The sequence below is a fragment of the Equus przewalskii genome, chromosome 8 (assembly GCF_037783145.1).
Source record: "Equus przewalskii isolate Varuska chromosome 8, EquPr2, whole genome shotgun sequence".
NCBI classification, from domain to species: Eukaryota; Metazoa; Chordata; class Mammalia; order Perissodactyla; family Equidae; genus Equus; species Equus przewalskii.
The window spans coordinates 23,606,750-23,633,813 of NC_091838.1; the positions used below are offsets into that span (position 1 = coordinate 23,606,750).

General features: G+C 38.4%; 1 protein-coding gene across 10 annotated transcripts in view; it reads right to left on the bottom strand.

The window, feature by feature from the left end:
* The window catches only part of CHD7 (chromodomain helicase DNA binding protein 7), a 183,126-nt gene that overhangs the window by 49,982 nt on the left and 106,080 nt on the right, over positions 1-27,064 (bottom strand). For all 10 annotated transcript variants that reach the window (XM_070630535.1, XM_070630533.1, XM_070630534.1 and 7 more), the window contains 5 exons: positions 20,101-20,242; positions 14,315-14,452; positions 13,198-13,263; positions 7,323-7,378; positions 211-325 (listed from right to left, as the gene is read on the bottom strand). In XM_070630535.1, coding sequence (XP_070486636.1) covers positions 211-325; positions 7,323-7,378; positions 13,198-13,263; positions 14,315-14,452; positions 20,101-20,242 — 517 coding nt within the window. The remainder of the gene's footprint in view (positions 1-210; positions 326-7,322; positions 7,379-13,197; positions 13,264-14,314; positions 14,453-20,100; positions 20,243-27,064) is intronic.

Below are 27,064 nucleotides of genomic sequence, written 5' to 3' on the forward strand. Positions count from 1 at the left end.
TAAGGACCAGTGTCTTCTAGACTAAGCAACAGGAAGAATGAGAAATTTCCTGTTTACAAATTTTTTTAGCAATAACCAGTAACCAATATGCAAGTAACAGCACCAAATGAGGAAAACTAGTTTTTCTTAATAATTTACTGAACTAAAATTCAAAATTCAGAACATTTTAACAAAGTAAATACTTTAGAAAATTAACCAGGTATTTCATACCTCTGAAAGGAATTTGTTCTGGCCCTGCTTTGCCTTAAATCGTTTAATCTTTTGCTGAATTCTCTTATCTTTTTCCAGATCTTCTACAGACGCCCATTGACAATGAAGATAAGAGCTAAAAGAATAAAATAATATACTTGAAACGTGGGAAATAATTAATCCTTCATTATATATGTCCTTTATCATTCCAAAAAAATTAACTAAACAAATATTTAACAAAATAACCTGTTTAATTATTCATTAATTAAATGAATTAATTGGCTGCTGAGCAACAAAATTACTAATATTTGAGAATAAGAAAATCAATAATAGTGCCTAAAATTTGCCTGCTGTCCTGAGCCTCCAGCTCTCTTACCCGCTTGCCATTAAAAAAAAGAGAAAGAACTGATAACAAGCTGTTTTCATAAGTGAATGGAGTACACTTCACTATAAAACAATTAGCACAACAGGGAGGTCTTAATTACGAATTTATGTTCTGAGTCTTTTATCATTAATAGAGAAATAAAAGGTTCTTACTAAGTTAAAAGAATTCAAACTTAAAATAGCAAAGGTAAACCTAACTTAATCCTTCTAGAGCAACTGGGGAGAAAAGGACCAGCATCCACGCTCTGAACAGCCACGCCTCACCCCCCCGCTCCTAACCAGTTCCTGCTCTCCCGGCCTGGTGCTTCCAGAAGCTCTGAAATGATGTCCCTTGGTCCCTTGTGAATTCTTCACTCCTTAAAATCTACCTTGTCCTTGCGCTGGGCAAGTCTCCTCCCCTTCGGGCTCACCAGCTGCCTGTTGTGAGCACATGTTGTGTCTTCTCCAACCTTAAACTGAATGCTCTCTACTCTCCCTTTCTCCCTGAGACTCACAGTTATATAGTTAATGTTTTATGGTACCTTTGACATTCTTTTGTTTGGTATTTCAATGTTTTTTTGTACCATCATCCTCTCCCTGACCCCGATAGCCTCGAGTAACTCTTACTTCTCTTTCTGGTGATGACATTAAAAAGAAATGAGATGCTTGAATACATAACTCTTTCAAAACCAAAGTACTACTACTCTTAGAAATTGGGCAATGATATGGAAATTTGCAATGATATGGAAAAGGCTCATGATATTAAGCATCATATCACTTATATTTATGTAATGTCTAACATGCATTTTCAAAGGTAGGACTGACTTAGTCCTACAATTAACTGAGGGAGATAAGAACTTTAAATACATGTGCCTTATACAGATATGAATTGATATAAACCCTGTATACACATACATATAGAAAACAGGCAAGATAAAAATGAATCAAAATGTTAATAATGATCATTTCTGGGTGGCAAGATTGCAACTATTGTATTTTCTATTTTCAACTTGTATTTTCCAAGTTTTCAATGAATAATACTCAATACTGTTATAATCAGAAACAAATATTATAAAAATAACCTATTTGAGTCTCCTAATTATTGAATAGAAAAAGGCCCACGTGCAGTAGTACTTGACTGAGGTGCACACGCCTTTAAAGCACCACTATCGTGGCCGTGAGGTAGACACAGGTGCTTTAGCGAGTGGATCCAGGCTTGTTCTCCCTCATAACCTGGGCTGAAATTTCCGGTGGGTGATTCTGCTTTACTAAATGGAGAAAAACTACTAAATGGAGAAAAACCACTAGCTTTTCCACCAAGATCAGAAACAAGGCAAGGATGCCCACTTTCTCACTATCATTCAATATCATATTCAAGGCATTAGCCAATGCTATCCAACAAGAGAAGGCAACAGGAGGAGTAATAATTGGAAAATAAGAAGTAAAACTATGTCTATTGGCAGATAAGACTGCATAACTGGAAAACCCTAAGGAATCAATCAGACAACTAAATCAAGCAATAAAATAAAATAATTCAGTAATGTAGCAGGATATAAAATTAACATACAGAAGTCAATAGTCTCCACTCAAACAATAACCAGTTAGAAGATATTAGAGAATGCCTCTTTCACAATATCAACAAAGATAAAACACTTAGCAATAAATTTCATAAGAAATGTGTGAAACTTATATAAGGAAATACTTAAAACCCTCTTAAAAGACACAAAAATCAAATTGAACCAACTGGAAAGACATCCTTGTTTTTGGATGGCATGACAACATAAATCCTAAATCTGTAAATTTAACACAATGTAAATAAAAATATAAACAAACATTTCTATGGAGCTAGTCAAGTTAACACTGGACTTATAGATAAAAATAAACATGTGGGGCTAGCCCAGTGGCAGAGTGGCTGGGTTTGCGCAATCCACTTCAGCGGGCTAGGGTTCATGTGGTCAGATCCCAGGCACAGACCTATGTACTGCTCGTCAAGCCACACTGTGGTGGTGTCCATATGCAAAGTGGAGGAAGACTGGCACAGATGTTAGCTCAGGGACCATCTTCCTCAAGCAAAAAGACGAAGATTGGCAACAGGTGTTAGCTCAGGACTGATCTTCCTCACCAAAACAACAACAACAAACATGCAAGAATATCCAGGAAACATTAAAAAGGAAAAGCTCTTAAGGGAACCTACATACATCAGATATACATTAGAAAGCCTCTCTAAGTAAAATAGTATGCTACTGGCTTATGAATAGACAGATCAAAGAATTAGAATAAAGTACAGATATAGATGCAAATAAACATGTAACTGTAGTATATGATAAAAGATGCATTTCAAATCACTGAGGCAAAGACAGACTTTCTAATAATAATGTTGGAACAACAAAATTTTGAAGAGAATAAAATTAGACCCCTGCTTTACACCATTCACAAGAGTAAACAGCAAGTGGATCGGCCACCTAAACACAGAAAACAAAACCACGAAATCACTAGAGGAAAACATGGCAAATTCCTCTTTCACCTTGGTGTGGGAAAAAGCCTTCGACATGACTCATCTAATCCAACTAGATCCAATAAGAGAAAAGATGAATAAATCTAACTATATAAAACAATTTTTTAAATACCCGATGCAATAAACAACATAAAGTCAAAAGCCACCCAAAACTGGGAAAAGACACTTGCAAAGCACAACACAGATTAAAGACGAATAACCCACGTCTATAAAGGACTCTGAAAAACTGAGGGAAGCACAACAGAAGAATGGGCAAAAGACATGAATACCCAATTGACAAAACAGGACATAAAAATGGTCATTAAACTTATGAAAAGATGTTCTACCTCATTCACAGTAAAAGAAAACGCTAATTAAGATTAGACTGAAATACGATTTCTCACACAAAGTAAAATGCCACACTGTACTGGAAAGGTTGTGAGGAAATAGGTGCTCTCATACACGGCTGGAAAGAACACAAACCTCCACAACCGTTATGGAAGGGAATGTGGCAACATGTAACAGAACTACATATATGTTTGCATTTTGATCTCACAATCCCACTTCTAGGAACTCACCCTGAAGCTACGCTTCTAACAATTTGAAAATATATAGGCATGAGAATATTTATTGCAGCATTATCTGTAACTGTAAAATATCAGAAGCCATTTACATGCCCACATACATAGGAAATTGGTTGGATATGCTGTGCAGCCACACAATGGAGCACTGTGCCACCGTAACAAAGGCGAGCAAGAGCCTATGAACTTTTTTCAACGAATAAGTTCCAGGATGTAGTATGGCGAAAAAAGCAAAGTGGAAACATGCACTAATAGTATGCTATTGTTTTGTAAAAAAGAAGGAGAAATAAGATATATTACATTTTATATATGTAAAATTTATATATGTATAATGTGTCTGTCTGTGTATATGTGTGTTTTCATGGTAAAATTTCAGAAAAGATAAATCTAGGATCAATGAGAAGGTACGTAGGAATGGGGTGGAAAGGAAGGCAGAAGGACACTTCTTGTTTGAGTATCCTTTTGCATACAGTTCTGACTTTTAAACCATGTGAATATCCAATGAACTTGAAAAAAAGAAAGTCAACGAGGATGAAGAGGAACTAAAACGGAATACAGATACAAAAAGAAACCAATGAACCAAACTGAGTATCAAATAAATAACACAACCATACTGAAAGGGTACGGGGAAGAGAAGAACCCACCCAAGGAAATTTGGAACAAAGTATTTAGCTTCTATACCCTCAGGCTAAAGACAAAAAACTCTAAACAAATACTGACTGAAGGAATTCTAGTGAGTAGGCATCTTTTTCACAGGAATATGGTCTGGTAATTCTGAAACCACTTCCTGTATATTCTAGGATTGACAAAGAAGCAAATATATTATGGATAATAAGAGCCAGGTTTCTTGTAGTCGAAGAAGGGAGTTATTACTATTGGAAGGGGAAAGGACAGAATGAACCCTGTGGTGCTGAAATAAAATTGGAAGTATCAATACAAAGGCATTGGGTTTTTATTTGGTTGTTTTTAAGATTTTTTATTTTTTTCCTTTTTCTCCCCAAAGCCCCCCAGTACATAGTTGTATATTCTTCCTTGTGGGTCCTTCTAGTTGTGGCATGTGGGACACTGCCTCAGCGTGGTTTGATGAGCAGTGCCATGTTCGCGCCCAGGATTCGAACCAACGAAACACTGGGCCACCTGCAGCGGAGTGTGCGAACTTAACCACTTGGCCACGGGGCCAGCCCCGGCATTGGGGTTTTTTTTGGTGAAGAAGACTGGCCCTGAGCTAACACCTGTTGCCAATCTTCCTCTTTTTGCTTGAGGAAGAGTGGCCCTGAACGAAAATCTGTGCCCATCTTCCTCTACTTTGTGAGTTGCCATCACAGCATGGCTTGATGACTTGATGAGTGGTGTAGGTCTGTGGTTGGGATCTGAACTCGAACCCCAGGCTGCTGAAGCAGTGTCTACCAAACTTAACCACTATGCCACAAGGCCAGTCCCTAAAGGCATTGTTTTTCACTGTTGTTGTTAGGTAGGTAGGTAGGTAGAAGGGCATGCATATATGTAATACATATGTGTGTGTAACACGTGTGCATGTATCATATATACACACACATGTGTGTGCATGTGTGCCTACATATATGCACAGTGAACATGCCCCTCCTAGCCCTACCCACTGAGACGGCCTAGGAACAATGACTCCCCAGCAGCAATGAGCACACCTGGTACTCAAATCTTGGTTTCTAAATGCTCTTCTCTGGTAAAAACAACCAAAGCTCCTTGGAGAAATAACTGATTCCACCTAAAGCAGGGAAATTACAAGAGGCGTCTGGAACATCCTCTGGTGCCAAAAAGTGAGGAAGAGTTTAAAGAAGGATGGCGACAAGGCAAAAGGAGAGAGGGACCAGCTTGAAGGCCCCCACTGGCCAAATCTGGGAGAATGTGAGCAAAGTAAATAATGATATGATAGTAAAGAATTATGACCCATTGAACAAAATAACACTCCACAAGTCTACACAGCCATAAACAAGCAAATAGGTAAGAAGGTAAAGCTCTTCCTTACAGTAGAAACCCAACTAATACATTTAGAACGAGTGATGGAATTAGCAAATCACCACTTAGCAGCCATCTTCATACTTAATAGTCTCCAAATATCTTTCCACAAGATACTTTTCAATTACAAAAAGAAAAACAGGAATTCTTTGTATTACTTTTGCAATTTTTCTGTAAATCTGAAATTACATCAAAATAAAAGGTTACAAAACCTGTTAATTTTACAGAAATTTTTATTTCCCTTAGATCTTAGGTCTCAATAATATCAGACAGGAAAGCTATTTTTAAGACCTACCTCTGTCTTATCTCACTGACTGACGAAGGATGACCGGCGGCTCCTGGCTTGGCCGCGGTACCTGGTCAGGAACACTGTGCCCTCCTCTGGGGGGCGGGTGCAGGCGGACCAGATGTTTCCATGGATCAAGCACCTCAGACCCCACTGCCACATGCTGGATTAGATGGGTGCCTATCTAGTAGTGCCATTTTTTGGCAATCTGTATTTAAACTTTTTTGCTCTAAGTCTGATAAATCTCCCAGAGCACTCTCTCTCCGGCTTACTTAGCTATCTCCTTACTTATCCTTACCACTCTCCTTATACAATGACATGAAATCATGTCACAGGCATCACTCCACATGTCAATTCATCATGCTCTGAGTATAAAATGAAGATGATATCTAATATTTACCAAGCATTTTCATTGCCAGACTCTGTGTTTCATTAAACTCCACAATAACACAAATAAGAAACTGCTTCATCTTTTTAACTTGGTAAAAGGTTTTGCTCACAAAACTTCAGAAGTGCATCAATTTATTAACACAGTGTCGACTGCAACAAGGGAGAACGACAGAAACCACGAGGCCTGATGCTTTTCTTTTCTAGGGGAGGGTAAACTTTCTTAGGCAGTTTTGGCAACAACTCCCAAAAGCTTCTCTTTACACCCTAGAATTTACTAATATGGTACTTGAGTTCATTGCCTTAAAAAGTTTAAAGTAAATTTAATTTTTATGTTATCGAGTATTTTTGACCTTGCTCTGTGACTGTTATTTAGGTTAGAAAACAGCCTCTTCTTCAGTAGGATGACTAGTGATCCCTAAAACTATGCTGCTTCATCAACGTGTGTGTTTGGTCCTAGGATACTGCCTACATCTGCAATGCAGAACAACAATGCACCATGTTTCTCAATTCTGTTTTTTAAAAGATATGCAATTCAAATTCACTAGACAAAAATTAGAAACAAAAGCAGACAAACAAAATCATAGCTCACTGCATTTCAAAATGTGAGTGATGTCACGATTCCCCAGAGCCTTCAGCTCCTAGCGGAGTTCTCCACTCAAGTGCCCGGCATCCCTCACATGGATGAGGGGAGGGAGAGCGGCCCACAGAGTAAAATTCACTCTCAGAGGGGAGGCAAAGGCAAATTTACGCGCTTCTCTATTATTGTATGAGTTTTTATCCCTTCTAAAAAGAAGTTTTTGGTTATACGTGAAAGTCAACTTTTACACCAATTACACATTTTCCAGAAAAACTGAATTCATAAAACATCGAAGCTACAAAAGTTAGTAGGCCTCCAAAGCACTAAATAAACCAGACCAAAATTTCCCAATACCCAATTATTTTTTTATGTTCCCAATTATTTTGTAAATCATTGTTTAGTACTTTAAAAACATAATCCCTGATTTTAAAAAGATCGCAATCTACTTACAAGTTTTTGTATTTCACATAGAATTCCTCAACTTCCACCTCCTCTCCAGATTCCTTCTGCAACAAAAGAAAATTTCAGGCACATACTTAAAAGCATTTATGAGAATATTCCAAAAGTAATGATTTACTCCCATATGAACACAAAATAGGGATGACAAAAGCAGCACAGGACATTCTTGTAAAGATGACCACGGTGGGAGCTGGTAGGCGGCCAGTGAGATGAAGACTACATCCTTAGGCCCATGCATGCTACTCAACGTGCTACAGCTTCTAAGACATGAATCATTTTAACTCCTCCCTAACCACATGCAGCTTCATTCACAACAACCTGACCCCAAATTTGGCTTTCTGCCAAACCCACAGTGTTAAGTAGACGCCAAGTGTACCATTTTCTCAGGCAGCAGCCAATTAGCAACTGCTCTCCTGAATGCCATATGTATTATTTTTGGCTGCCTCATGGCAACTTTACATTGTGGGTTTTGTAATGTTTTAAAATATTTAAAAGACATTTATTCCTCCATATAGTTAATAACTCTAAACAAGAAACCATATAAAACTAAACCTTGTTCTTACGCTGTAATTTCAGTGCATCACTATTCACAGTTTTATTTTTACTCAATGGTACAATTAAAATCTCTCAGACAAGATGTCTCACACGCATAGCAGCCAAATAAAATTCCCACTCCAAATACTACATTGGGTGAGGTTAAAATTGTGATGCACGTCAGCCAAATCAAGAGCTCAGTGGTGAGAGTCTCCATAGCACTTCCGTTGGTCCTACCGACTGCAGTGTATGCAGAAGACACCGCTCGTATGATGTTAAGCATCTCTTTCAATATTTTTTTTTCCTTTTTGGTTTTAGGCGGTTAAACAAGTTGTAATATGTAATTTTCTTCTGAAACATTTGATCAGATAAATCAGGGATGTAAAACATAAACACCACTTACAGATGTTTAGGGATTGCTTTTACGCTCCTACAAGAGCACCCAAGCCTGCCTGGAGGGTCATATTTGGCTGCTAAGCCGCCTCAGAGATGCTGCAAAGAACATGAAGGCAAGTGGGAACACGGCAGAGGAGAGACAAAGGAGCAAAGACTTCCAATGCATGGCTGATTGGCACAGGCTCTGCTCAAGGAAACACCACTTTCCCTCAATCCTTAATCTTCAAACTACTGTCAAAGATTGTGAACTTAAACTTTTCTTCAAAACTCTCACGTGTATCAGTAAACCTAAATTTTAAACAGTTTTTCCACCTGCCTAGAGATCACCGATAAGAATGCAGGACACTCAGGAGTGTGGTCAAAACCCATTAATATCTGGTTCTGCCCTAATGGATCTATGAACGGTCATAAGCAAAAAGCAGCTTCTTAAACCAATGTATTCAGAACACCATCCATGTCCCAGATTTTCAGCTGTCCAAAATGGAAAGAAATGTTTGCTGGATGCCTTTAAGAGCCAGTAACATAAACCTGGAATTAATTTAGAAATAAATTCTAGTCAATTCAGGAGACAATCCCCAGGACCCAACTTACTTTTTTCTAACCCCAATATTACCCCAATCTACTCCCACATTTCAACAGTTATTCCAAGATACATTATCTTTGTATAGAACTGGAGGTTCCGGTAGAAAGGCAAAGACAAGACAGTACATGACCAGTGAAAATGGAAACCAGGATGAGCCTAGATCTTCTGATGCTTCCCACAGCACATCATGAAACTCAAACCTACAATGGAATTCAGACGTCTGATCTACTGTTGTTACTCCTTCACTGCTAAGTATATTTCTTTCAGTTATGAAAGAGTTTTTCAAAATTATATTATCTTTGAGGTGGCAAAAAGATAAGCTTTATCATTTCTATGCTTTATTATTCCCTGATTTCCTTTTTCCCCAATTTGTCCTCCTGTACTGTCCTTTCCATTTCATTCTAAGTGGTCTCACCATCACACAATTTCTAAGTGGGCACCAAAGCACACAGGATCAACTCTTGAACAATAGAGACAGTTTTCATTCTGTCTCAGTTCTGTTCCTAGAAAGCTCTGACTCTTACAGCCATCGACTGTCTGTCCCTGACTCTCATGAATACCCATTTTCTTGTCATGATCAGCTATTCCTCTGGGAGCCTGCTGTGGAGATGCCTAACAGGGGGGTCTAGAGCTGTCTGGGAGGAAGCCATTAGGTTCCGGGACCTCATTTAGCAGCACCTGGAGCTGCTGAAGAATTGTCCCAGGCCCTTTTTGGATGTCCCAAACTATAAGCCTGTCCTTTGTTTAACTGACTACACATATCAGATCACCTTCTTGCCCCCAGAATTTTAAGTAGAGTTGTTTTGCACCCTTCCATTTCACATAAATATGATCATGCTGACCTCTTCTGCTTTACTAATAGCAAAATAATTAACAAAAGTGTGTGAATTCATAAGCCCTCAGGAGCATCAATTTAATTATCCACTAAATGGCAGTCAGTTTGACCAGCCTCTGGTGATAGTTGAAAACAGTACCAACCCTTACACCCTATGCCCCAGTTTTCAGAATCCATTCTATAATAGGCATATACAATGAATAACTGAGTCAAGACACATTACTTCTACCTATGCAAAAAATCTACTCAAATTTATTTCTGGGATAGCTATCATTAAATTTGATAGCCCTCTAAAGTAATTTTATGTGTTCAACAGAATAATTTTAGAAATGTGTATATTTTTTCATTAGACTCCAAAACCAGTCTATCAAAACCCTTATTATTCATACAATATTTAAAGTTTCAAACACATTAAGCCATACTTGTCCAACTGTTCATATGAACCAGAAACCTTTATCAGTCCATAAATAGACTCCTCCAGTCACCTAGATTTGCCATCCAGCAAATGACAATCCTGTAGCCTGAAAGAATGATCTTTCCCAAGCATTCTATTACTAAATTAAGCAGTCACACTGGAGAAACAAAGCTAAATTACAGTGTAAAAAATGGAAAATTCTGTTAATGCACAAGAAAACAAGAAAGCACCTCAATAAAGATATCAATAAGGCAAAGGTATGAATCCCTTCCTGTTCTGGCCCAACCTACTGTACACTGTACGAGAGATACCAAATCATAGTTCACTTAGGGAGAAAAGAAGGACAATAACAAATGAGATGAAGAGTTTTGCCTTCCTTACATTGTATTTTTTGTTGTTACTGGGTTCAGCTAAAGAGGATTAAAACAAACACTGAAATTTTAAATGAGCTCTTAAAAAGGAAATTTACATGTAGTTAACTTAAAGAAAAATAAAGAATTCCAGGGAATATAGTCAGAATTCTCTTTTAAAACTATTTTGACCAATACAAAAAGGATTTGAATTGTTCCCCAAAAACAGACAGCTCAGAGCCGAAAGATGACATGATGCCTAAATGTGGACAATGAAAGAATGAACCTTTACACAATTCAAAAATCCATTCTTAAATCTACCTCAAAAGTCAAACACCAGTATCAACCATGTCCCTGCCACTGGGTCTCACGCATGTCATTCTGGGTTTAGAACAACATAAATGCCTGAGCCCTCCCTATTTAACATGAGATGCTGAATTGGGGAGGCTCTGCCAGGAGTTCTGTTAGTTTGCACGACCCCATCAAAACAGATTTCCTTCTTGGCTACAGTGACGAGGCCAACTGACTTTGCACACCATTAACTGAGTCCCCACTATGTGTCAGCACCGTGCAGGGGAGGCTCGGAGAGCTCACAGCCAATCTCTATGGTGTGGCCAGTGGGAGATAAGGGCACCTCTCACAGCCACTTCTTCAATTATTCATGGTAATAGGAAACAGACCAGCAGGCATAGCTAGAATCCACAGTAAAAGCTCAAATTTCCTTTTGTTTCTGTTTGTCACACTTTCCTCCAATGTTATTAAAGGTGATAACTAAAGTAACTATTTCAAGAACATCAACAGCTTAAAAAGTTAATACCTGCTAATGCCGACAACCTCCTGATGGTTTTTCATTGCCCTTTATCAAACACAGTGACCTGCAAGCAATTCAATGAGCTCCACCTCTCTTCCTTACTTTAAATCATACCTCAAGGCATATCTCCTCTTACAGAGAAATTTTTCCATTAATTTTCTCTATCCTAAAATTCACCAATTCAACAAATACTCCATCCTCATGTACAATTATAGTGATTTTTAATCTCCTATAAGATAAACCTGGTCGTCTGTAAATGGTAGTATACCTATTTCCTAGATCATGGGTACCTATCTTTAAAGGGTAGTAAAGGGAAAAAAAACCCAGCCCTAAAGTGGGCAAAGAGAAGGAAAAAGCAACGTCCTAATAATACACAGTCTAAGTAGCTCTGAATAATAGAACTAATTATAATTTGCAACCCCAAACCTGCTGAGTATGCCTGCTGAAGCACTATCAATTGAATGAACATTAATATATCCCCTCCAAACCACATGCTATTTACTCAAACAAGTCACTTCAATTCAGTGAAGGGGATTACTCTTTAAAGCATGTCAAGTATCTAAATTTTACCATATATCTACAATTTACAAATTAACAGTTCTAGAGTCATTAGTAGGACAAAAATGCAACCTTTCTAATGAGTTAAATAGTGCTCATTTCTGCTTGAACAGGTGGGAAATTTGATTGAGATTTTATCATTTAATTCATCAGAGAGGGAATCCTCAAAGAGTCACCAGACAGCTACTCCATACATCCCCCACGCCCTACACTCAATTTGAAAATATCTTGACATCTTGTTCGTGATTATTTTCATATGAACTAGAGTTGTACATCCTGATAAAAATCCACACTTTGAATAACACAACAGAAAAGTAAACAGTATTGCAACAAAGGTAAAGAGAAGTTTACTGCTGGTGCAATACCATTTCCAAGGATCTCTAGATAGCAGTATTTGAATAGTAAAAGTTTCCTATTTGATAAGCCTGGGATCTCACTTTAAGTCCCATAATTCCTCCATTCCTCATCTCTCTCACTGGGAAGTTACACTTGGTATATAATTTACTATTAAAAAAAATAAAAGCTTACTTTACATGTCAAAACAATGAGGTTGTATTTCCACCCACCTTGAAAGCAAGTAAAAAGAAAGAACCGTGCCTTTGAGAATGATTCAAGCTGGAAGACAGACACCTACATCTAAAGAAGACCACTTTCTAGAGACACTGCAAATTGTACGCTAGAATATGTAAACGCACCTGGAATCTCAAATTCAGCAAGAAGGGAAATGGTTGGGATGAAAAAGGGGATCTCCATCAGTAAAAGAAAATACAGTGTCACTGGAATTCTTTGTCACAAAGTATATGTGTTCCTCAATGACAAGGTCATCGGGCTACTGACAGGTACATAGAGCTCACTTTTGCAGATCAACGTGAATTCTGAAAATCTTTGAAAAATAAGTCATATCATCTTAAAAAATTACACTGAAAATACCTCTGTATTTCACCTCTGCACTGACAACAAAGATATTAACGATCATTTCAATTGTGTATGAAAAAATGTTACGAAAAGTATGAGAAAACACCTACTAGCTAAACCTTCCATGGGTGAGGGGGCCTTCCTAAGAGAGACGAGAGCTAAATGTTCACGATTTTTATGAAAAAGGCAGCCTATAACTCTAAAAGTTCCACACATTTCTTCGGAGACTTTTGAGTTTCTTGCCTACTTTAAATAGTGTAATAAAGTATTGATATTTGATATATTTTAGTTTCATTTGGGGCTGGCTATCCCAAAGATTTATATTAGGCTAATAAATCAGACAGGATTAGAAATCTCACCACAAGTTTTACTTTACAACAGTGAAATTTCTAAAGGAAATTATAGAACAAAAAATAATGTAAGAGTCATACATACACCATAGGTTTTGATCTCTCCAAATGGTGCTTACCTGTTTTTTCACTGAACGACTACTCATGATTTTTTCTACTACTGGACCTTCTGCATCAACAGATTCCTAAAAAATAAAGTAGAGCAAATCAACCCAAAAGGAAAACATTTCACTCTGAGCCATAAAAGCAAGAAATTATTCCCTTTTGCATTTACATCCATACCCTTTAGATTCATACCCTTTAAGTCACTGGGTACAAAGTCACCAGTAGGAAATACCACTGAAAACAGCAAAAATCTCACTCCACAGAAAGGCAAAAGGAAGATCTGTGTTTATCACTTCATGATTATGTGGTTTAATTATGTGGACTAGCATGGGTCCCTAAAGCTAGAGAGCATTCAGAAACTCCAGCTGCCAAGAGAAAATAATCTCTGCATGATGCAGTCAAAAATACCACGCTCCCTCATCTACACCCATGGGGTAAATACACTCATCATCCTGTTACTGTAGGCAGCTTTCATCTACGGAGGTCACATAAAACGCTTTATCACAACTTAACATAGCACAAATTACCAAATAAAATACAAAACTGCATTTAATATACTTTTCAAGGGGTTACCAGTTTGTTAACTAAAGTACAGTAATGCTAAGAAAAGGGCATTTAAAAAAAAAAGACCTTTACAATAATCAATCCTACATTACTACCCATATTTTATACAAACTATTTTATCCATCATTTACATTGCACCGAGAATAAAGTGTGCCCTGCCGGGTACTACAAGGCAGTAATTTCATAAAGGGGTTCTTACGGTGCCTAACAGCAGGAGACAAGCTTGAGTGGTTTATTAAAGTCCCGGAAGCTACAGCACTGAATTCTCTAAGGTGAATTCAGCCTCCTTGCATCCTAGCTCTCACTCTTCCTCAACATAGACCATTAATTCTCCAAAATTGTGTCAAATTACATAGCACAGGCACATATAAAAATAAACTGCACTGAACAGGGCTTTTTAAAAGATACTGCTAAACAACTGATTTCCTATAGCACGTTAGCCAACGCTAGATGAATGTTCCCGGCTCAAAGTCCAGCGCTTGAACTGAACTTTTCAGATTCTGGCTATAAAATTTCCAGTCCCTCTGTCAAAATACATGCGAGAACCACACACATCTGGCCGCTCACCTGCTGCTCTGACTGCGAGGTGTTGGAGGGGGAGTCTCCCCCAGCAGCGTCCGCATCATCCGCCTCCTCATCAGAAATCTTGAACTCCAAGTCTTCAGTGTATCGCTTTCTCTTCACCTGCCTGCTGGAACGTCTCTTCTGAAACAAAAACCGAACAAAGTGAGTTTCGAAAGCAATTGCTGACGCTCTTTATAACTTCTCAGAATGGTAAGGTATATATCTTTTTAAATTATCTTAAAGAAAAGCTGATAGCTTTAACCCTGTAAATCACACAAGAGATCATAGTGGTAACAAATATAATGGAAATGGGGGGAAATCTGAAGTCAGACGTTTGGGACGGCTGTGGCTCTGCCACTCCCAGCTATGTGACCTTCAACTGGGAAATGGAAATAACAACAAGTTTTATTCTTCACCCGGCCAGTGCGTCACTCAAAAGTGAAGGCAATATTAAAGCTGGGTGATGGGTATATAGGGGTTCATTATACTATTCCCTCTACCTGTGCATGTTTTAAAATTTTTCCCATAATAAAAAGTCCAAAAGAGAGAATGCATTAGAAGATAATCTGTAAATCATAAAGTTCTATATAACATCTATATAAATACTGGTATAATATTATCTAAGGTATCAATAATATTTCAGAGGGCCATTTAATTAGGTTTGCATTTTAATCTTGGCCCTAAAATAAACAGTCTGAACATTTTTTAAGAAAGATTGAATGGCTGAATTTATAATAAATGGCAAAGAAAAGTAATTTTACTTTTTTAATTTAATTTTTACCATGCTGACTAAAATGTAAAAGACTGACAGTAACTAGTATTAGGATTATTGGCAAAATGGGTCCTCTCCCACCCCAGTGGTCAAAACAGAATTCAATACACCTTTGCAGGACAATATGGTCATATCTATCAAAATTTAAAACATGCCCACCCTTTGACCCAGCAATTATACTTCTAGTACATGGTGCATCTTGGGAATTATCTGCAAGATAAATTGTGAAATAAAAAGAAAAGCGAGTCACATAACAATAAGTAGCTTATAATTCTATTTAAGATAACAAAAAACCTTGTGGATATGTTTGTATGTGTGGATCACCAACATATGAACTCAAGAGAAAGACACTGTACGTCTTGTTTACTTCTCTATGACTCAATGAATATTTGCTAAAAAAATGAATGCATGTTTTCAATAACAGAAAAAAATCTGAAAAAACACAAAGCACATTGATAGCTGTTAACTCTGGGGACTGAAGTGAACAGAGCAGAAGGAGACATTTTGCACCTTTTGTTCAAAATTAATAAAGAATTGGTTTTGTCAGTTAATTAAAAACAGGGAAAAATAATCTTTCATTAATATGTGTATATGATAAAACTAGGGTAACTCTATAATGACACACGTAAGTTTTAAATCACTGATAAATGCAAGGTTACAACCTACAGATGACTTCACAAAGCACACAGGAGAAATAAAAGGATGCCAACAAAAGCAACACTTTCATGAACTTTTTTCTAAGAATTATGAAATAAAACTTTTAAAAGAGCCTCGTGAATTTTAAAGTTGGGACAGTAAGGCAGAGAGAGGCAGATTACCCACCACGTGGCCCTAAGGAGTGACAGGCACGGCACCTACATGGCTCAAGTCAGGACAATAAACCCCAGCACGTTGTCTCAAAGAGTGGGACTGACTGATTTTTATTTTATTAAGTTTGCTCTCTCTGTTCTCAAAAGCGGATTTGAGGGGCTGGCCCGGTGGTGCAGCGGTTAAGTTTGCACATTCCACTTCGGCGGCCTGGGGTTCACCGGTTCAGATCCCGGGTGCGGACATGGCACTGCTTGGCAAGCCATGCTGTGGTAGGCATCCTACATATAAAGGAGAGGAAGATGAGCACGATGTTAGCTCAGGGCCAGTCTTCCTCAGCAAAAAGAGGAGGATTGGGAGATGTTAGCTCAGGGCTAAATCTTCCTCAAAAAGAAAAAAAGCAGATTTGAGGCAGCTCACAATACCAACTCGGTATAATATGACCATCAAGTGGGTTGTTCAAGACTGTGAGCTCTTAGCCCTACACAGTCATGGCTGCAGAGGCACACAGCACCTTTCAGACATGAGGTACTCAGGCTAACATCTTATTAACAGACGTTCTAGTGGCTTAGACCAGAGGGAGTAGCAATATGGGCCAGAGGTCCCTCCTCTGACCATCCTCTCTCTCTCTTTTTTTTTTTTTAAGACTGGCACCTAAGCTAACAACTGTTACCAATCTTTTTTTTTTTTCTGCTTTATCTCCCCAAATCCCCCTGGTACACAGTTGTATATCTTAGCTGCAGGTCCTACTAGTTGTGGCATATGGGTCGCCACCTCAACGTGGCTTGATGAGTGGTGCCACGTCTGCACCCAGGATCCGAACCGGTGAAACCCTGGGCCACCACAGCGGAGCACGCAAAGGTAACCACTTGGCCACAGGGCCGGCGCCCTTCCTCTCCTCTTCAGCCTTGCCCAGAATAACCAAGTCCAGGTCAAGGTGGTACAGAAAGCAGCAGGGGTTCTGCCATCTTCAACCCTTCCTCACATCACTGGAGGTAGTTTGACCTTGTGAACCCTGGAGCTGACTTGCTTGTGTTTCAGTTAGACTATTACTATGTGACCTTGGCCAAGTTGTTCTGTGGACTTCAGTTTCCTGTTCTGTAGAATGGGATTAATGATAGTAACTGCATGATAAATATACCGTGAAGATCATATACGGGAATTCATTTAAAGCATTCAGAAGAGTGCATGGTACGTATTAATGCCAAATGCAGTCAGTAGGATTAAACCCATCATTACTTAGCTCCACCTTTCCAAAGAAAAATCAGAAAGCAATAAGGCTGCAAGGCCTGACTACTGTGTACAGTTTCCGTTCTCTCTTCCCAAAGCTGATCTACACAGCTCTTCCTCTTGTGCCCACTTTACCATCCCTCATTCTTGAATGTCAATTTCTTTAAGACATAAAAGGCTATCATCGGGAACAATATTTTAATTTTGTGAAATTTAGCATATCTGTATTTCATTTGATGTATTGATTTAACTAAAGTGAAATGGATTAATCTACATTTGCATCTTTATGTCACTACTATAAGGAGGAAAGTGCTACTAATGATACAATCTGTGATGTTTTATCAGGCTCCCATGGTTGAGGCCACACTGTCACAGTATTTTTCCAGCATAGGTAACTAAACACCCTTGGACAGAGTTTCAGACAAATCCACTTTACACTAAACCCCACTCTGATGTTAAAGAAATGTTCCAGTACAATAAATCAGGGGGCTTTTCTTTTTTTAAATAGAAATTTATGCACTGGTGGATATAACATATAACACAAATTTCTCCTCATATCAATTTGTGTTATGAATCTGTGCAACAGTGATGGAGTGAGTTAGTAGTGGATACGAAGTCACTTCTTAAGAGTAAAAAACCCCAAAATACAATTAAAACTCAACTTTCTGAAATTTTTAAATGTTATACGGCTTCTCTACCTTCTAAGTAAGAAGTGATCTTAATTTCACTTATTTTGGGCATCAAGGTTCCTTTTAGAATAAGTCAGATGCAGAAAGCCAAATACCGTATGATTTCACTCATATGTGGAAGATTAAAAACAAAACAACAAGAACAACAAACACACACATAGATATAGAGAACAGATCGGCAGTTACCAAAGAAGGGGGCTTGGGGGAGGGTGAAAGGGGTAAAAGGGCACGTGTAAAAGAAAACAAAGGTTCCTTTTATAATTTCACAATATAAAATACAATTACTACATAATATACTTCTATTACGGCTTACCATACTAAACTTCTATAGTCTGTTAAACTATTATTATTTGAAAGATTGTTATGAATCAAAATGAAACGTAAGCATTGCATTTAGACCATAACTCAAAACTTCTGAACTGACACTAAAATAATAGGTCAATTTGTTAAACTTGGGTCGCTTTAGAAAAGTTACTTATAGTTAAAAATAGCATACTGAAGAGAAGATTTAAACGTGTTTCCATGGTCTCACCATTGCAGTACTTTGTGACACAATTTTGAGTTTGTTAAAATTACATGGCATTTACTAAAGCTTAAACAAATCAATAGCAAGACTCAAGAACTGTAACTGCAAGCCCTTCATGCGTGTGCTACAGGAAGAAACACAGTAAACAAGCAGTCACATCACTTCCTGTGTCAGAGACACTGAGAAAGGCGTGCCTTCAGAGTCAGATCTGCTTGTGCGGTTACTTATATGAGCTATTCAACCCATAAGAGTTAAGCACTGCCAATCAGAGAGGATGCAGCGATGTTCATTTGAATTGATTAGCATTCTTCTATAATTGAAATGTAGAAGAAAAAAACACCGGTATTTCATAAAGTCCATTTGAGTCTGCGTTAATACAGCGAGACTTTTAAAAACAGCAGCAGCATTTGTGAGAGAACAGAATTTTCTTGACTTGTGTGAATAAATCTTCTCAATACTATCCAAATACTATTGTCATAAAGGTCCTAGTCAAAACAAACATGGTTCAGGAAAAAACACCGTAGAGTAGAAAAATGAAATTCAAAATCATTAAAAAAAACTTTAGTTTAAAACTCCCTAAGCAATAAAAATAGATATCTACTTACCTTCCCAGTATCTTTTCACTGACATGTAAAATAAAAGGAAATTACAAAATTAACCCAAACTACCAGAGCTATCACTATGCTAGTTATAGAATCAAACCAAACCAAAACACATTCATTCACACTCTCTCTTTCTCCTCTCCCTTTTAGGTCCTCTTAGGTTAGGCCATTCTGTGAAGTTACAGATATCAGGCAGTTAAACACCCCCACACACAAACCCATCTTAAATTCTTTAGAATAGAATGGTATATTGCAAATATTTTGTTCTAACTTTTAAGCAAATTGGTAGGGGGTATCAGTAGAAAGTACTCAGTGTGCACTAATGATTAGAAAAGTCAAGCAAATTTGTAGGGGCTGACTTCCTATTTTAGCAGGACCCCTTGGTAACTGCTCCATAATAACCTAGATGTCATTCAAGAAGCTACGTTCCCAGCCATCCCAGTGGACCACATTGGCATGCTTCCAGAGAATGTAACAAGAAAACAATTTTTAGTGATCACATGGAAGGGTCCCTTACCTTACAGTCCAATCAGAGAAGGCAGTGTGGTTTACACAGAAGAACGTAATTCCTAACGTTTATTTTAGGGCTAGTTTTTCAAACTGATTCCTAAAAAATTCTCCAAAACTCAGGAGAATCTAACACTGGAAAATTTTGCAGCATCGTCATCCAGAAAGTTAGTGACCTGTTCACTGAAACTTTAGTATTACATGAATACATCCTAACTCTGACCATCAGTGTTAGAAAGCTTAAGACAGGCTACAGATTACATCTTGATTTTTTGCTCTGCAAAATAAAAGAAGTGACAAGCCACCAAACTTCAGAGAAAATTAGAAATGTGAATGAAGCTTTAAATGAACCGACGCATTAACAATATACTAACGGTAACATATACAGAAACAGCAAAAGATACATTTACAGAAATACATGAAGATTCTCAGTTTTATATATCACAGAGTCAAAGATGGCAAAACCGAGAAGTCAGGAGTTTAATTCCGTGTTGGCCCCCCAGCGCTCATCGCTCTGGATCTAATGTTCCAGGCAACAATAAAGCCATCTCGAAAGCAGCTCTACGACAAAGACAGGGCAGGTCGGTGCACTTGACATGCGGCTAAAGTTACCCACGCTAAACAAGCACGGCTCGGGACCAGAAGAACGGCATTACCTGAACACCTGGGTCCTCGTCTTCTTCAGGAAGAGGAGATGGTGGCGGCGTTTTGTCCAGGTCTGAATTTTCAGAACCTTCTGTTTTTCCCTTGTTGACCTTTTTCTTCAAAGCACTTGCTTCTGAATCAGGTTTCTTATTACTAGAATTCAAAGTGGATCCACTTAGTGATCACTTTTTAATGAGGTTTTCCACATGCCCCATGCCTTATATTTCCCACATTAATATCCCTAAAATACAATGACAATTGATAAATCAATGCACGTTGGCCATTTATAGTTAAATGGCACTCTCAATTAAGTTTTTATGGCAAAACCCCATATTGATGACCTTTAGCAAATATCTGACCTAATTAAAAAGAAATTGCATGCAAAAACTCCTAATACCACAGAGAGTACATTAGTTCATCTAAGCAACGCGAAATCCCTGCCAAAACACCAAATAAAAATGAAAAATCAGACTCAGCAGTACTTTTGCCATCAAGTTTTTAAGGTGCAGAGTATGTTTTTAAAAAACTGTCAGGGAAAAGTAGAATATAACGATCATTTCTTCATGTCTCTCGAAGATAGTTTTAAATGCTCCTATGGAAGTCCTTTTTTTGACCAGTACTACCAGGTGTCCTCTTTTCTATCATCCAGCTACATTTTTATCCAATTTGTAATCTTTTAAAATATAACAAAATATATAGCAATTTCCTGTTCTACATAATTCTACTTAATGCTGTGTTCTTAACTAAAAATAAGCTTTATTTTAGTGTTAGGCATTTGCTGAGGTAATCATGTCAAGCTCTTTTTTAAAAGCTAGGTCTCTGAAATACAAAAAGATAGCAAAGCAACCCCAACAGTTAAAGTACATGTTCCATAGTATAGTTCTGTCAAATGTTAATAGGATTTGAATGTTACATACGTCACAAGACATGAATAAACTCTGACGAAAAAATGTTTTAAATTTAAGTTTAGCATCACCTTTCGAACCTCCACTCGACGTTCTTTGAGAATGTACACTTGGTGCTACTTTCCATTCCAATTTCCAAACCGGCCCCAAGGTTTTCTACTATCAATTATCATTTCTTATCCAACATTTATTATACTCCAACCTCAGTAATGACTATATTTACTATTTCTAGAGAGCCTAAAATTCTAATAAATTCTGAAAACAAAAGATACATTTCAAAAACCTTTAAAAATTTATTTATTGAAGTTTTTAAATTGCCAGAAAACTATGCTGAAAGAATGCATTAAAACAGCATTCTTTTCAGCCTCAGTTACTACAAAAGGAAAAGAGGCCAAGATATCTATATGTTTTTAAGTAAAGCATGTGTCATGTAAAATATTTCAGAAGTATTTTTTTAAGATAATATAGTATCCATCACACACCTAAAATATATTTTTGGAGTGAATAAATAAAATATTTGATCATCTTAAACCAGTTAAATACTCACAGCTTGTTTTTGCTTTGTTTTGTTAACATTTTAGCACAGTAAATAGCCACATAAGGAAACAACTTAAAACAATTCAAGTTTATAGCCAATGTCAGTTAGGGTTAAAGAGTTCTTTTTATTTTTTTAAAAAAAGTAGTGTCCTAAAAACTTTAAGTCCTCAAAAGATCCATGGAAAGAATAATATTTTTTAAATTAAAAAAAAAATCCATACAACAGTTCCTCATCCAACTGTCCCAGTGTTTACGCTACACATGGACAGAAGTCTCCCCTACTATGAGGCTCCATTTCCAGCATTTATTTCCGCTCTAACTGCCACAAATTATACAATACTACAGCTGAACGCTGGGCCCCTTTCCTTTCATCTGCACGCCAAGAGCAATCAGATTACCCTGGTAACCAGCGGTCACATGACCAGCACCTGCTCTTTTGGCTGGATGCCACTGACTAAAGCCATCTGCTTCCCTCAATCAGCTTTCAAACATTCTCAACACCTGCGCTGCAGTGTTTTGTGGTTTCTTTTATCAAATCAGTGCAAAACTGCTTCCAAAACTTTACATATTTCTCAAATTTGTTTAAATCAGAGGTAGGCCTGTCACAGAGTTGAACCACTGCCAGGTAAAGTAAGTTGGCAGCTAGTGCTTTTCACAGTGACCTCTCTGCACCAGAGCAGCGTACACAATTTAATCTAGTGGGGTTACTGCACCCTGTGTGAACTATCCTATACGAGGAAAAGGCTGACTGTCTTGAAGCCCACCAGAGGCCAAGTTTGATGAAATACCAATTTGCCGAAGGAGAGAAGTGCTAATGATTTTCCATCTGCCCTTCCCAAGAATGAACTGTGTGGAACATCCAAGACAGCTAAAACTCAGACAGGACCTCTCCAAATGCTTAGACACAAAGCCTGTAGCCAAGGGAAGCACTCATCCCAGATCTGATTACTGAAAGACTTCTAAACTTATTAGACCTTGCACTATTAATGTTGCTCAGAGACAGCTGAGCACTTCCATGCTAACATCTTCTCATGACATCAATATACAAACCAAAAACATACTAAGTCAGAAAAGCTACAAAATCTTCAAGGTCAACCCAAAGACATTATGATATAGTTATTTAAATTAAATTGCCTTTGCTACTATTTTGCAATAAGCTAATCTGGATTTTCAACTGTTACATTAAAACTCCTTTGCCCAAAAAAAGCCAACGTCAGAATGTTTCTTTCAACAAATGAGAGTAATGCAGAAGTGTGGTTAAGAGCATTGATTTAAGTCAGACAGACCTTGTCCAAGCTCCAACTCTGCCATTTATAACCTGTCCATGACCTTGGATAAGCCAATCTCCCTGAGCCTCAGTTTGCTCAGCTATAAAATGAGTTTAGTAATTATATCTTCCTCCAAGATGCATTACAAGGTTTAAATGAGATAATGGATGAAAACCTTGGCGTATCCAGGACAAATGGCCAGTATTCACACACATCTGGAAGGCAAGCAGCTGGGAACATATTCTGGGAAGTCTGAAAACATATCCTCTGGCTGTGGCTCAGACTCACTTGGGCTGAATCAACCGCAGAGACTTATGGACAGGACCCCTCTTCATCATGACCACTTCATCTAAGCAACATGAACATAACTCCTTTATCGACAGTTCTCAACACAAGCTGTAAAAACAACCAACCAATCCCAAAGGCCTCTCCTCCCCATGGCCACAACCACTGCTTTAGTTGGGACAAGTATCGTTTCCCACTTTGACTATTACAACTGCCTCCCCACTGCCTCATCATCCTCACAATCCATGGGCAGGGTTACCTACTATTAAATGGCTGGAGAAAGGACACATATTGTAAATCCATAGTCATTATTTAAATCTTTAAGATTCAAAGCTAGTCTTTTATAATGTCAAAGCCAAAACATAGCCACCATACAGACAGTCCTCTTTCACACTATAATTTGGAAAGCTGGAATGCACAAAGAGGGCAGCTCTTCAGTTGGGAATGAGAGAATGTTATTAATAAGGAATATCGCTTAAACCAACACCACAACATTGAGGATGAGGCTGTTGAGCTACTCGGTGCAGAGTGAATCTCAACACACCTCCAAGAGCTGCTGCAATGGCTACTCACAGGCTTAGCCAACGCTGGCCCTGCAAAGCGACCTCCGAGTGAGCATCGTGAGAGAGAGCAGGCGTGCGTGGGCAACACTTTCTAATTCTAGCTCTGAACCGCCTCGGCCCTGGAGAAAGCATGTCTGCCCTTCTCCTCTCCTGGACCTGCTTTGCCTCACACATGCCCTAGCTCAGCAACACGATCCTGCCACCGAAACATCACCCGACAAACCCTGCCTCCACGTGTCACGAGAGTAACCAGCTAAAATGCAAATGTGACTGGATCATTCTGCTTAAAGTCTAATTCCATGTATATTAGCATCTGAGATTTTCTGTATTGGCATACAGGGCCCTCTGCAACTTTTGCCACAGGCAACATTAACTTTATTTTTCTACTTTTCTCACATCCCAAACCCTTCACCCCTTACACTGCAGACATACAGAACTACCTCCACTTCCCCCTAGTCTACTCATCTGCAAGACTCAACTTGGACATCATTCATTCACAGAAGCATTTTCTGGCCACCACAGTCTGGATTAGTAAGATCTCCCTCCACCTCCATGCCACAGGATGCACCCCACACAAGGGATATTTAAAATACACAGAATTCATTGGTAACATTACCGCAATGTAATGTAACCAACGTTGTGTGTAAATGTGTATCTTTCTCCAACTATCCTGTTAACAGTGACAACAACAAATGCACAGACAGCACATATACAGTGCTAGGCACTACTCAAAGTGCTTTTTTCATTAACTCGTTTAAGAAAACCCCACACAGATACTATCTTTATGATGAAACACCATGAAACTCAGTAAAATGGGGCTCAAGTACTACCAAAATAGAGTGAAACTTAGTAATTTTTCCAAACCTGCACATCTATCTACTTCTCCTCCCTACTCACAAAGCTCTTTCTTTTTCTGATCCTTATCTCCCATCATTGCTGGTGCGACTGACATGCAGAGCCACTCACTCCTGAAGCCACACAAGCCCTTGTAACCCAGGAAGGAGCACATTTTTCTGGGGATGCTGCTGGCTGTTTGAAGGGCCACTGTCCTTCCACCAGCTTTACTTACATTCACATTTTGTCATGAGAGGAGGTCACTACTGGTGGGCAGTCAGATCTGCTTAGCAAAGTGACACTTAGGTCACCTCTGCCAGATCAAGCTCTAAAGTTCTGCGATTGTCCCCAATATGATCAAAGTAAATACCACCTTGATGAGAACTCTGAGAAAGAAGCATCAGGAGAAGACAAACTTTGTATTCAGAGAGGAATATTTGTCATATGGAGGAACATTCTAAGGAATCCACCCTTATGGAAAGATTCATATTCAGCTTCTGGCTGTAAGAGTCCACAATGATGGGCTGAGTGATATTAACTGAAATGGGATTGGATGAATTCATCCCAGCTAAGATCCAGCAGATAGATAACATTCTTTTTGGTGAGAAAGAGTGCAGGATTTTTAAACAAAGCTTTATACAAAGGGCAGAACTTACTAGAAAGCCAGCTAGCTGCCCTGATTTATTACAAAATAGAAAGCAGTTAAATATCTATTAGCATCAGCCTAAGTAACTAATTCCTCAAAAGAAAGAAGTCTGAAAAGGAACCATATTGTGGAACCAAATTTGACGATAAGAATATGGCCACAGTTAATGGATGTCTGGACAATGGGAGGGAGTTCTCAGTCACACACACCGTTCAGATGGGATAGTTATTAACCATTCTCATCACACTAGGGAAAACCAACCTTGAGGCTTGGGTCATGAAGATTAAATAGATTTGTTTTCAGGGACTCAAGCCAAAGTGTCACACTATAATCTTTTAGAAGTAGAGCAAAGGTATTAAAACATACCCTTATATTTCATATGCTCAAAGGCTTTTTAATAAAGTATTAACCTACTGGGTGAGAAGTGAGAGAGATGTGTGTGGCATACTGAAGTTCTAAAAGATCTAGCCAGCCATAATAAACCACAGAATAAGCATTTAGGGTCAAGGGCCCAATGCTGGTAGAGAGAAAAGCATCTAGCCTCTCAACTTAAGAGTACAAGATTTTCCTCTAAGTTTTTAAACAATAAAAAAGAAAATTAAGATAAAGAGGCAAACTAAAATGGGACAAGATAAAGTACTAGAAGTTTAAAAGGATCAGTTAAGGCAACACAAAATGTGATACATCATCAAGTAAAATTAACCCAACAAAATAAAATAAAAATCTTAAATAAAATCCTAAGACTAAATTTATTTAATAGCTAAACTAGAATGTAATAAAAGGCAAGTGACACAATAAACTAATAAGGAAAGAGACAAAACAAACTCTGCATGCCAGATAATAAAACCAAAGGCCAGCACCTTCACACCAAGACAATCAGAGCTCCTTAGGCAACAGCCCCAGGAGTGCTCAGCAGACTGCCCGAACATTTGACATTCTCCACAAGGCCACCTGAGCAGGATGGGGGGGACAGGGGCACAACCCTTGGCCAGATCCCTTCATGCTCTACCTGCTCCAGGCACAGGCAGCCTTTGGGTGTTCCGAGTTGCCCAGCCTGGCGCCCACATGCTTCGCTCCAAGCAGGTGTCTTGCCACCCCCAACTCCTAAACTCCACCCACAAATGCTTCACCCTACTCTTCTAGTTGAGAAAGAGAAAGCAGAAGAGTTGAGAAGAGGAAGAGAGAGAGAGAGAGAAGGGGTGGGGATTCTATTTTACATCTGAACAACAAATGTATGATTTCAATGACAAATTGAAAATCTATTCTTAGTAGACCTTTTTTTTAAGTTCTCTGAAAATCACTGGATGGAACACCTCTAAGACAAATAATTTAATCTAAATTGTTACCTTAAGTAGCTGTTATGGCATCAACTATTCCCTACATACATTAACTACGGTAAATCTTTAGGAAAGGAATAGCAAAGAAAGTTAGAAAAGATAGAGAAATTTAATTCGCTTTCATATAAAATGTATATTTTAAAAGAACATGCCTCACCTTTACATTTTGTAATCAAACTTTCTAAGGAAAAGGAAGCTGAGGTCAAAGAGATTACATGCTCAGCCCAAGAAGTGGCAGTCTTCGGACGGGAGCCGGAACCTGCCTGGGTGCAGGGCCCACGTTCGAGTCCTGGGACTAGCCTGTAGGTGTCCACCCTCCTCGTGGAGAGCTCGTGAGGAGTCCAGTGCTAGTTGGCCTTGTGCAGTGTCCTTCAGGCTTCAGAAAGCTTTCCTGATGAATGTCTTCTGTTACTTGGGATCATCCCTGGGTAGCCTTTCAATAAGATTAGATAGCTACAATGTTGACCATTTTCTATAGAATGATGATCAAAAGATGAAAGAAAGAGAAAGTACAGTAGAAAGCGCTCTTGAAAGAGTCAAATATATTCTAGAGGAAAAAAAAGACTGATCACGCAGTCAAGAATTATTACTGAAAATATA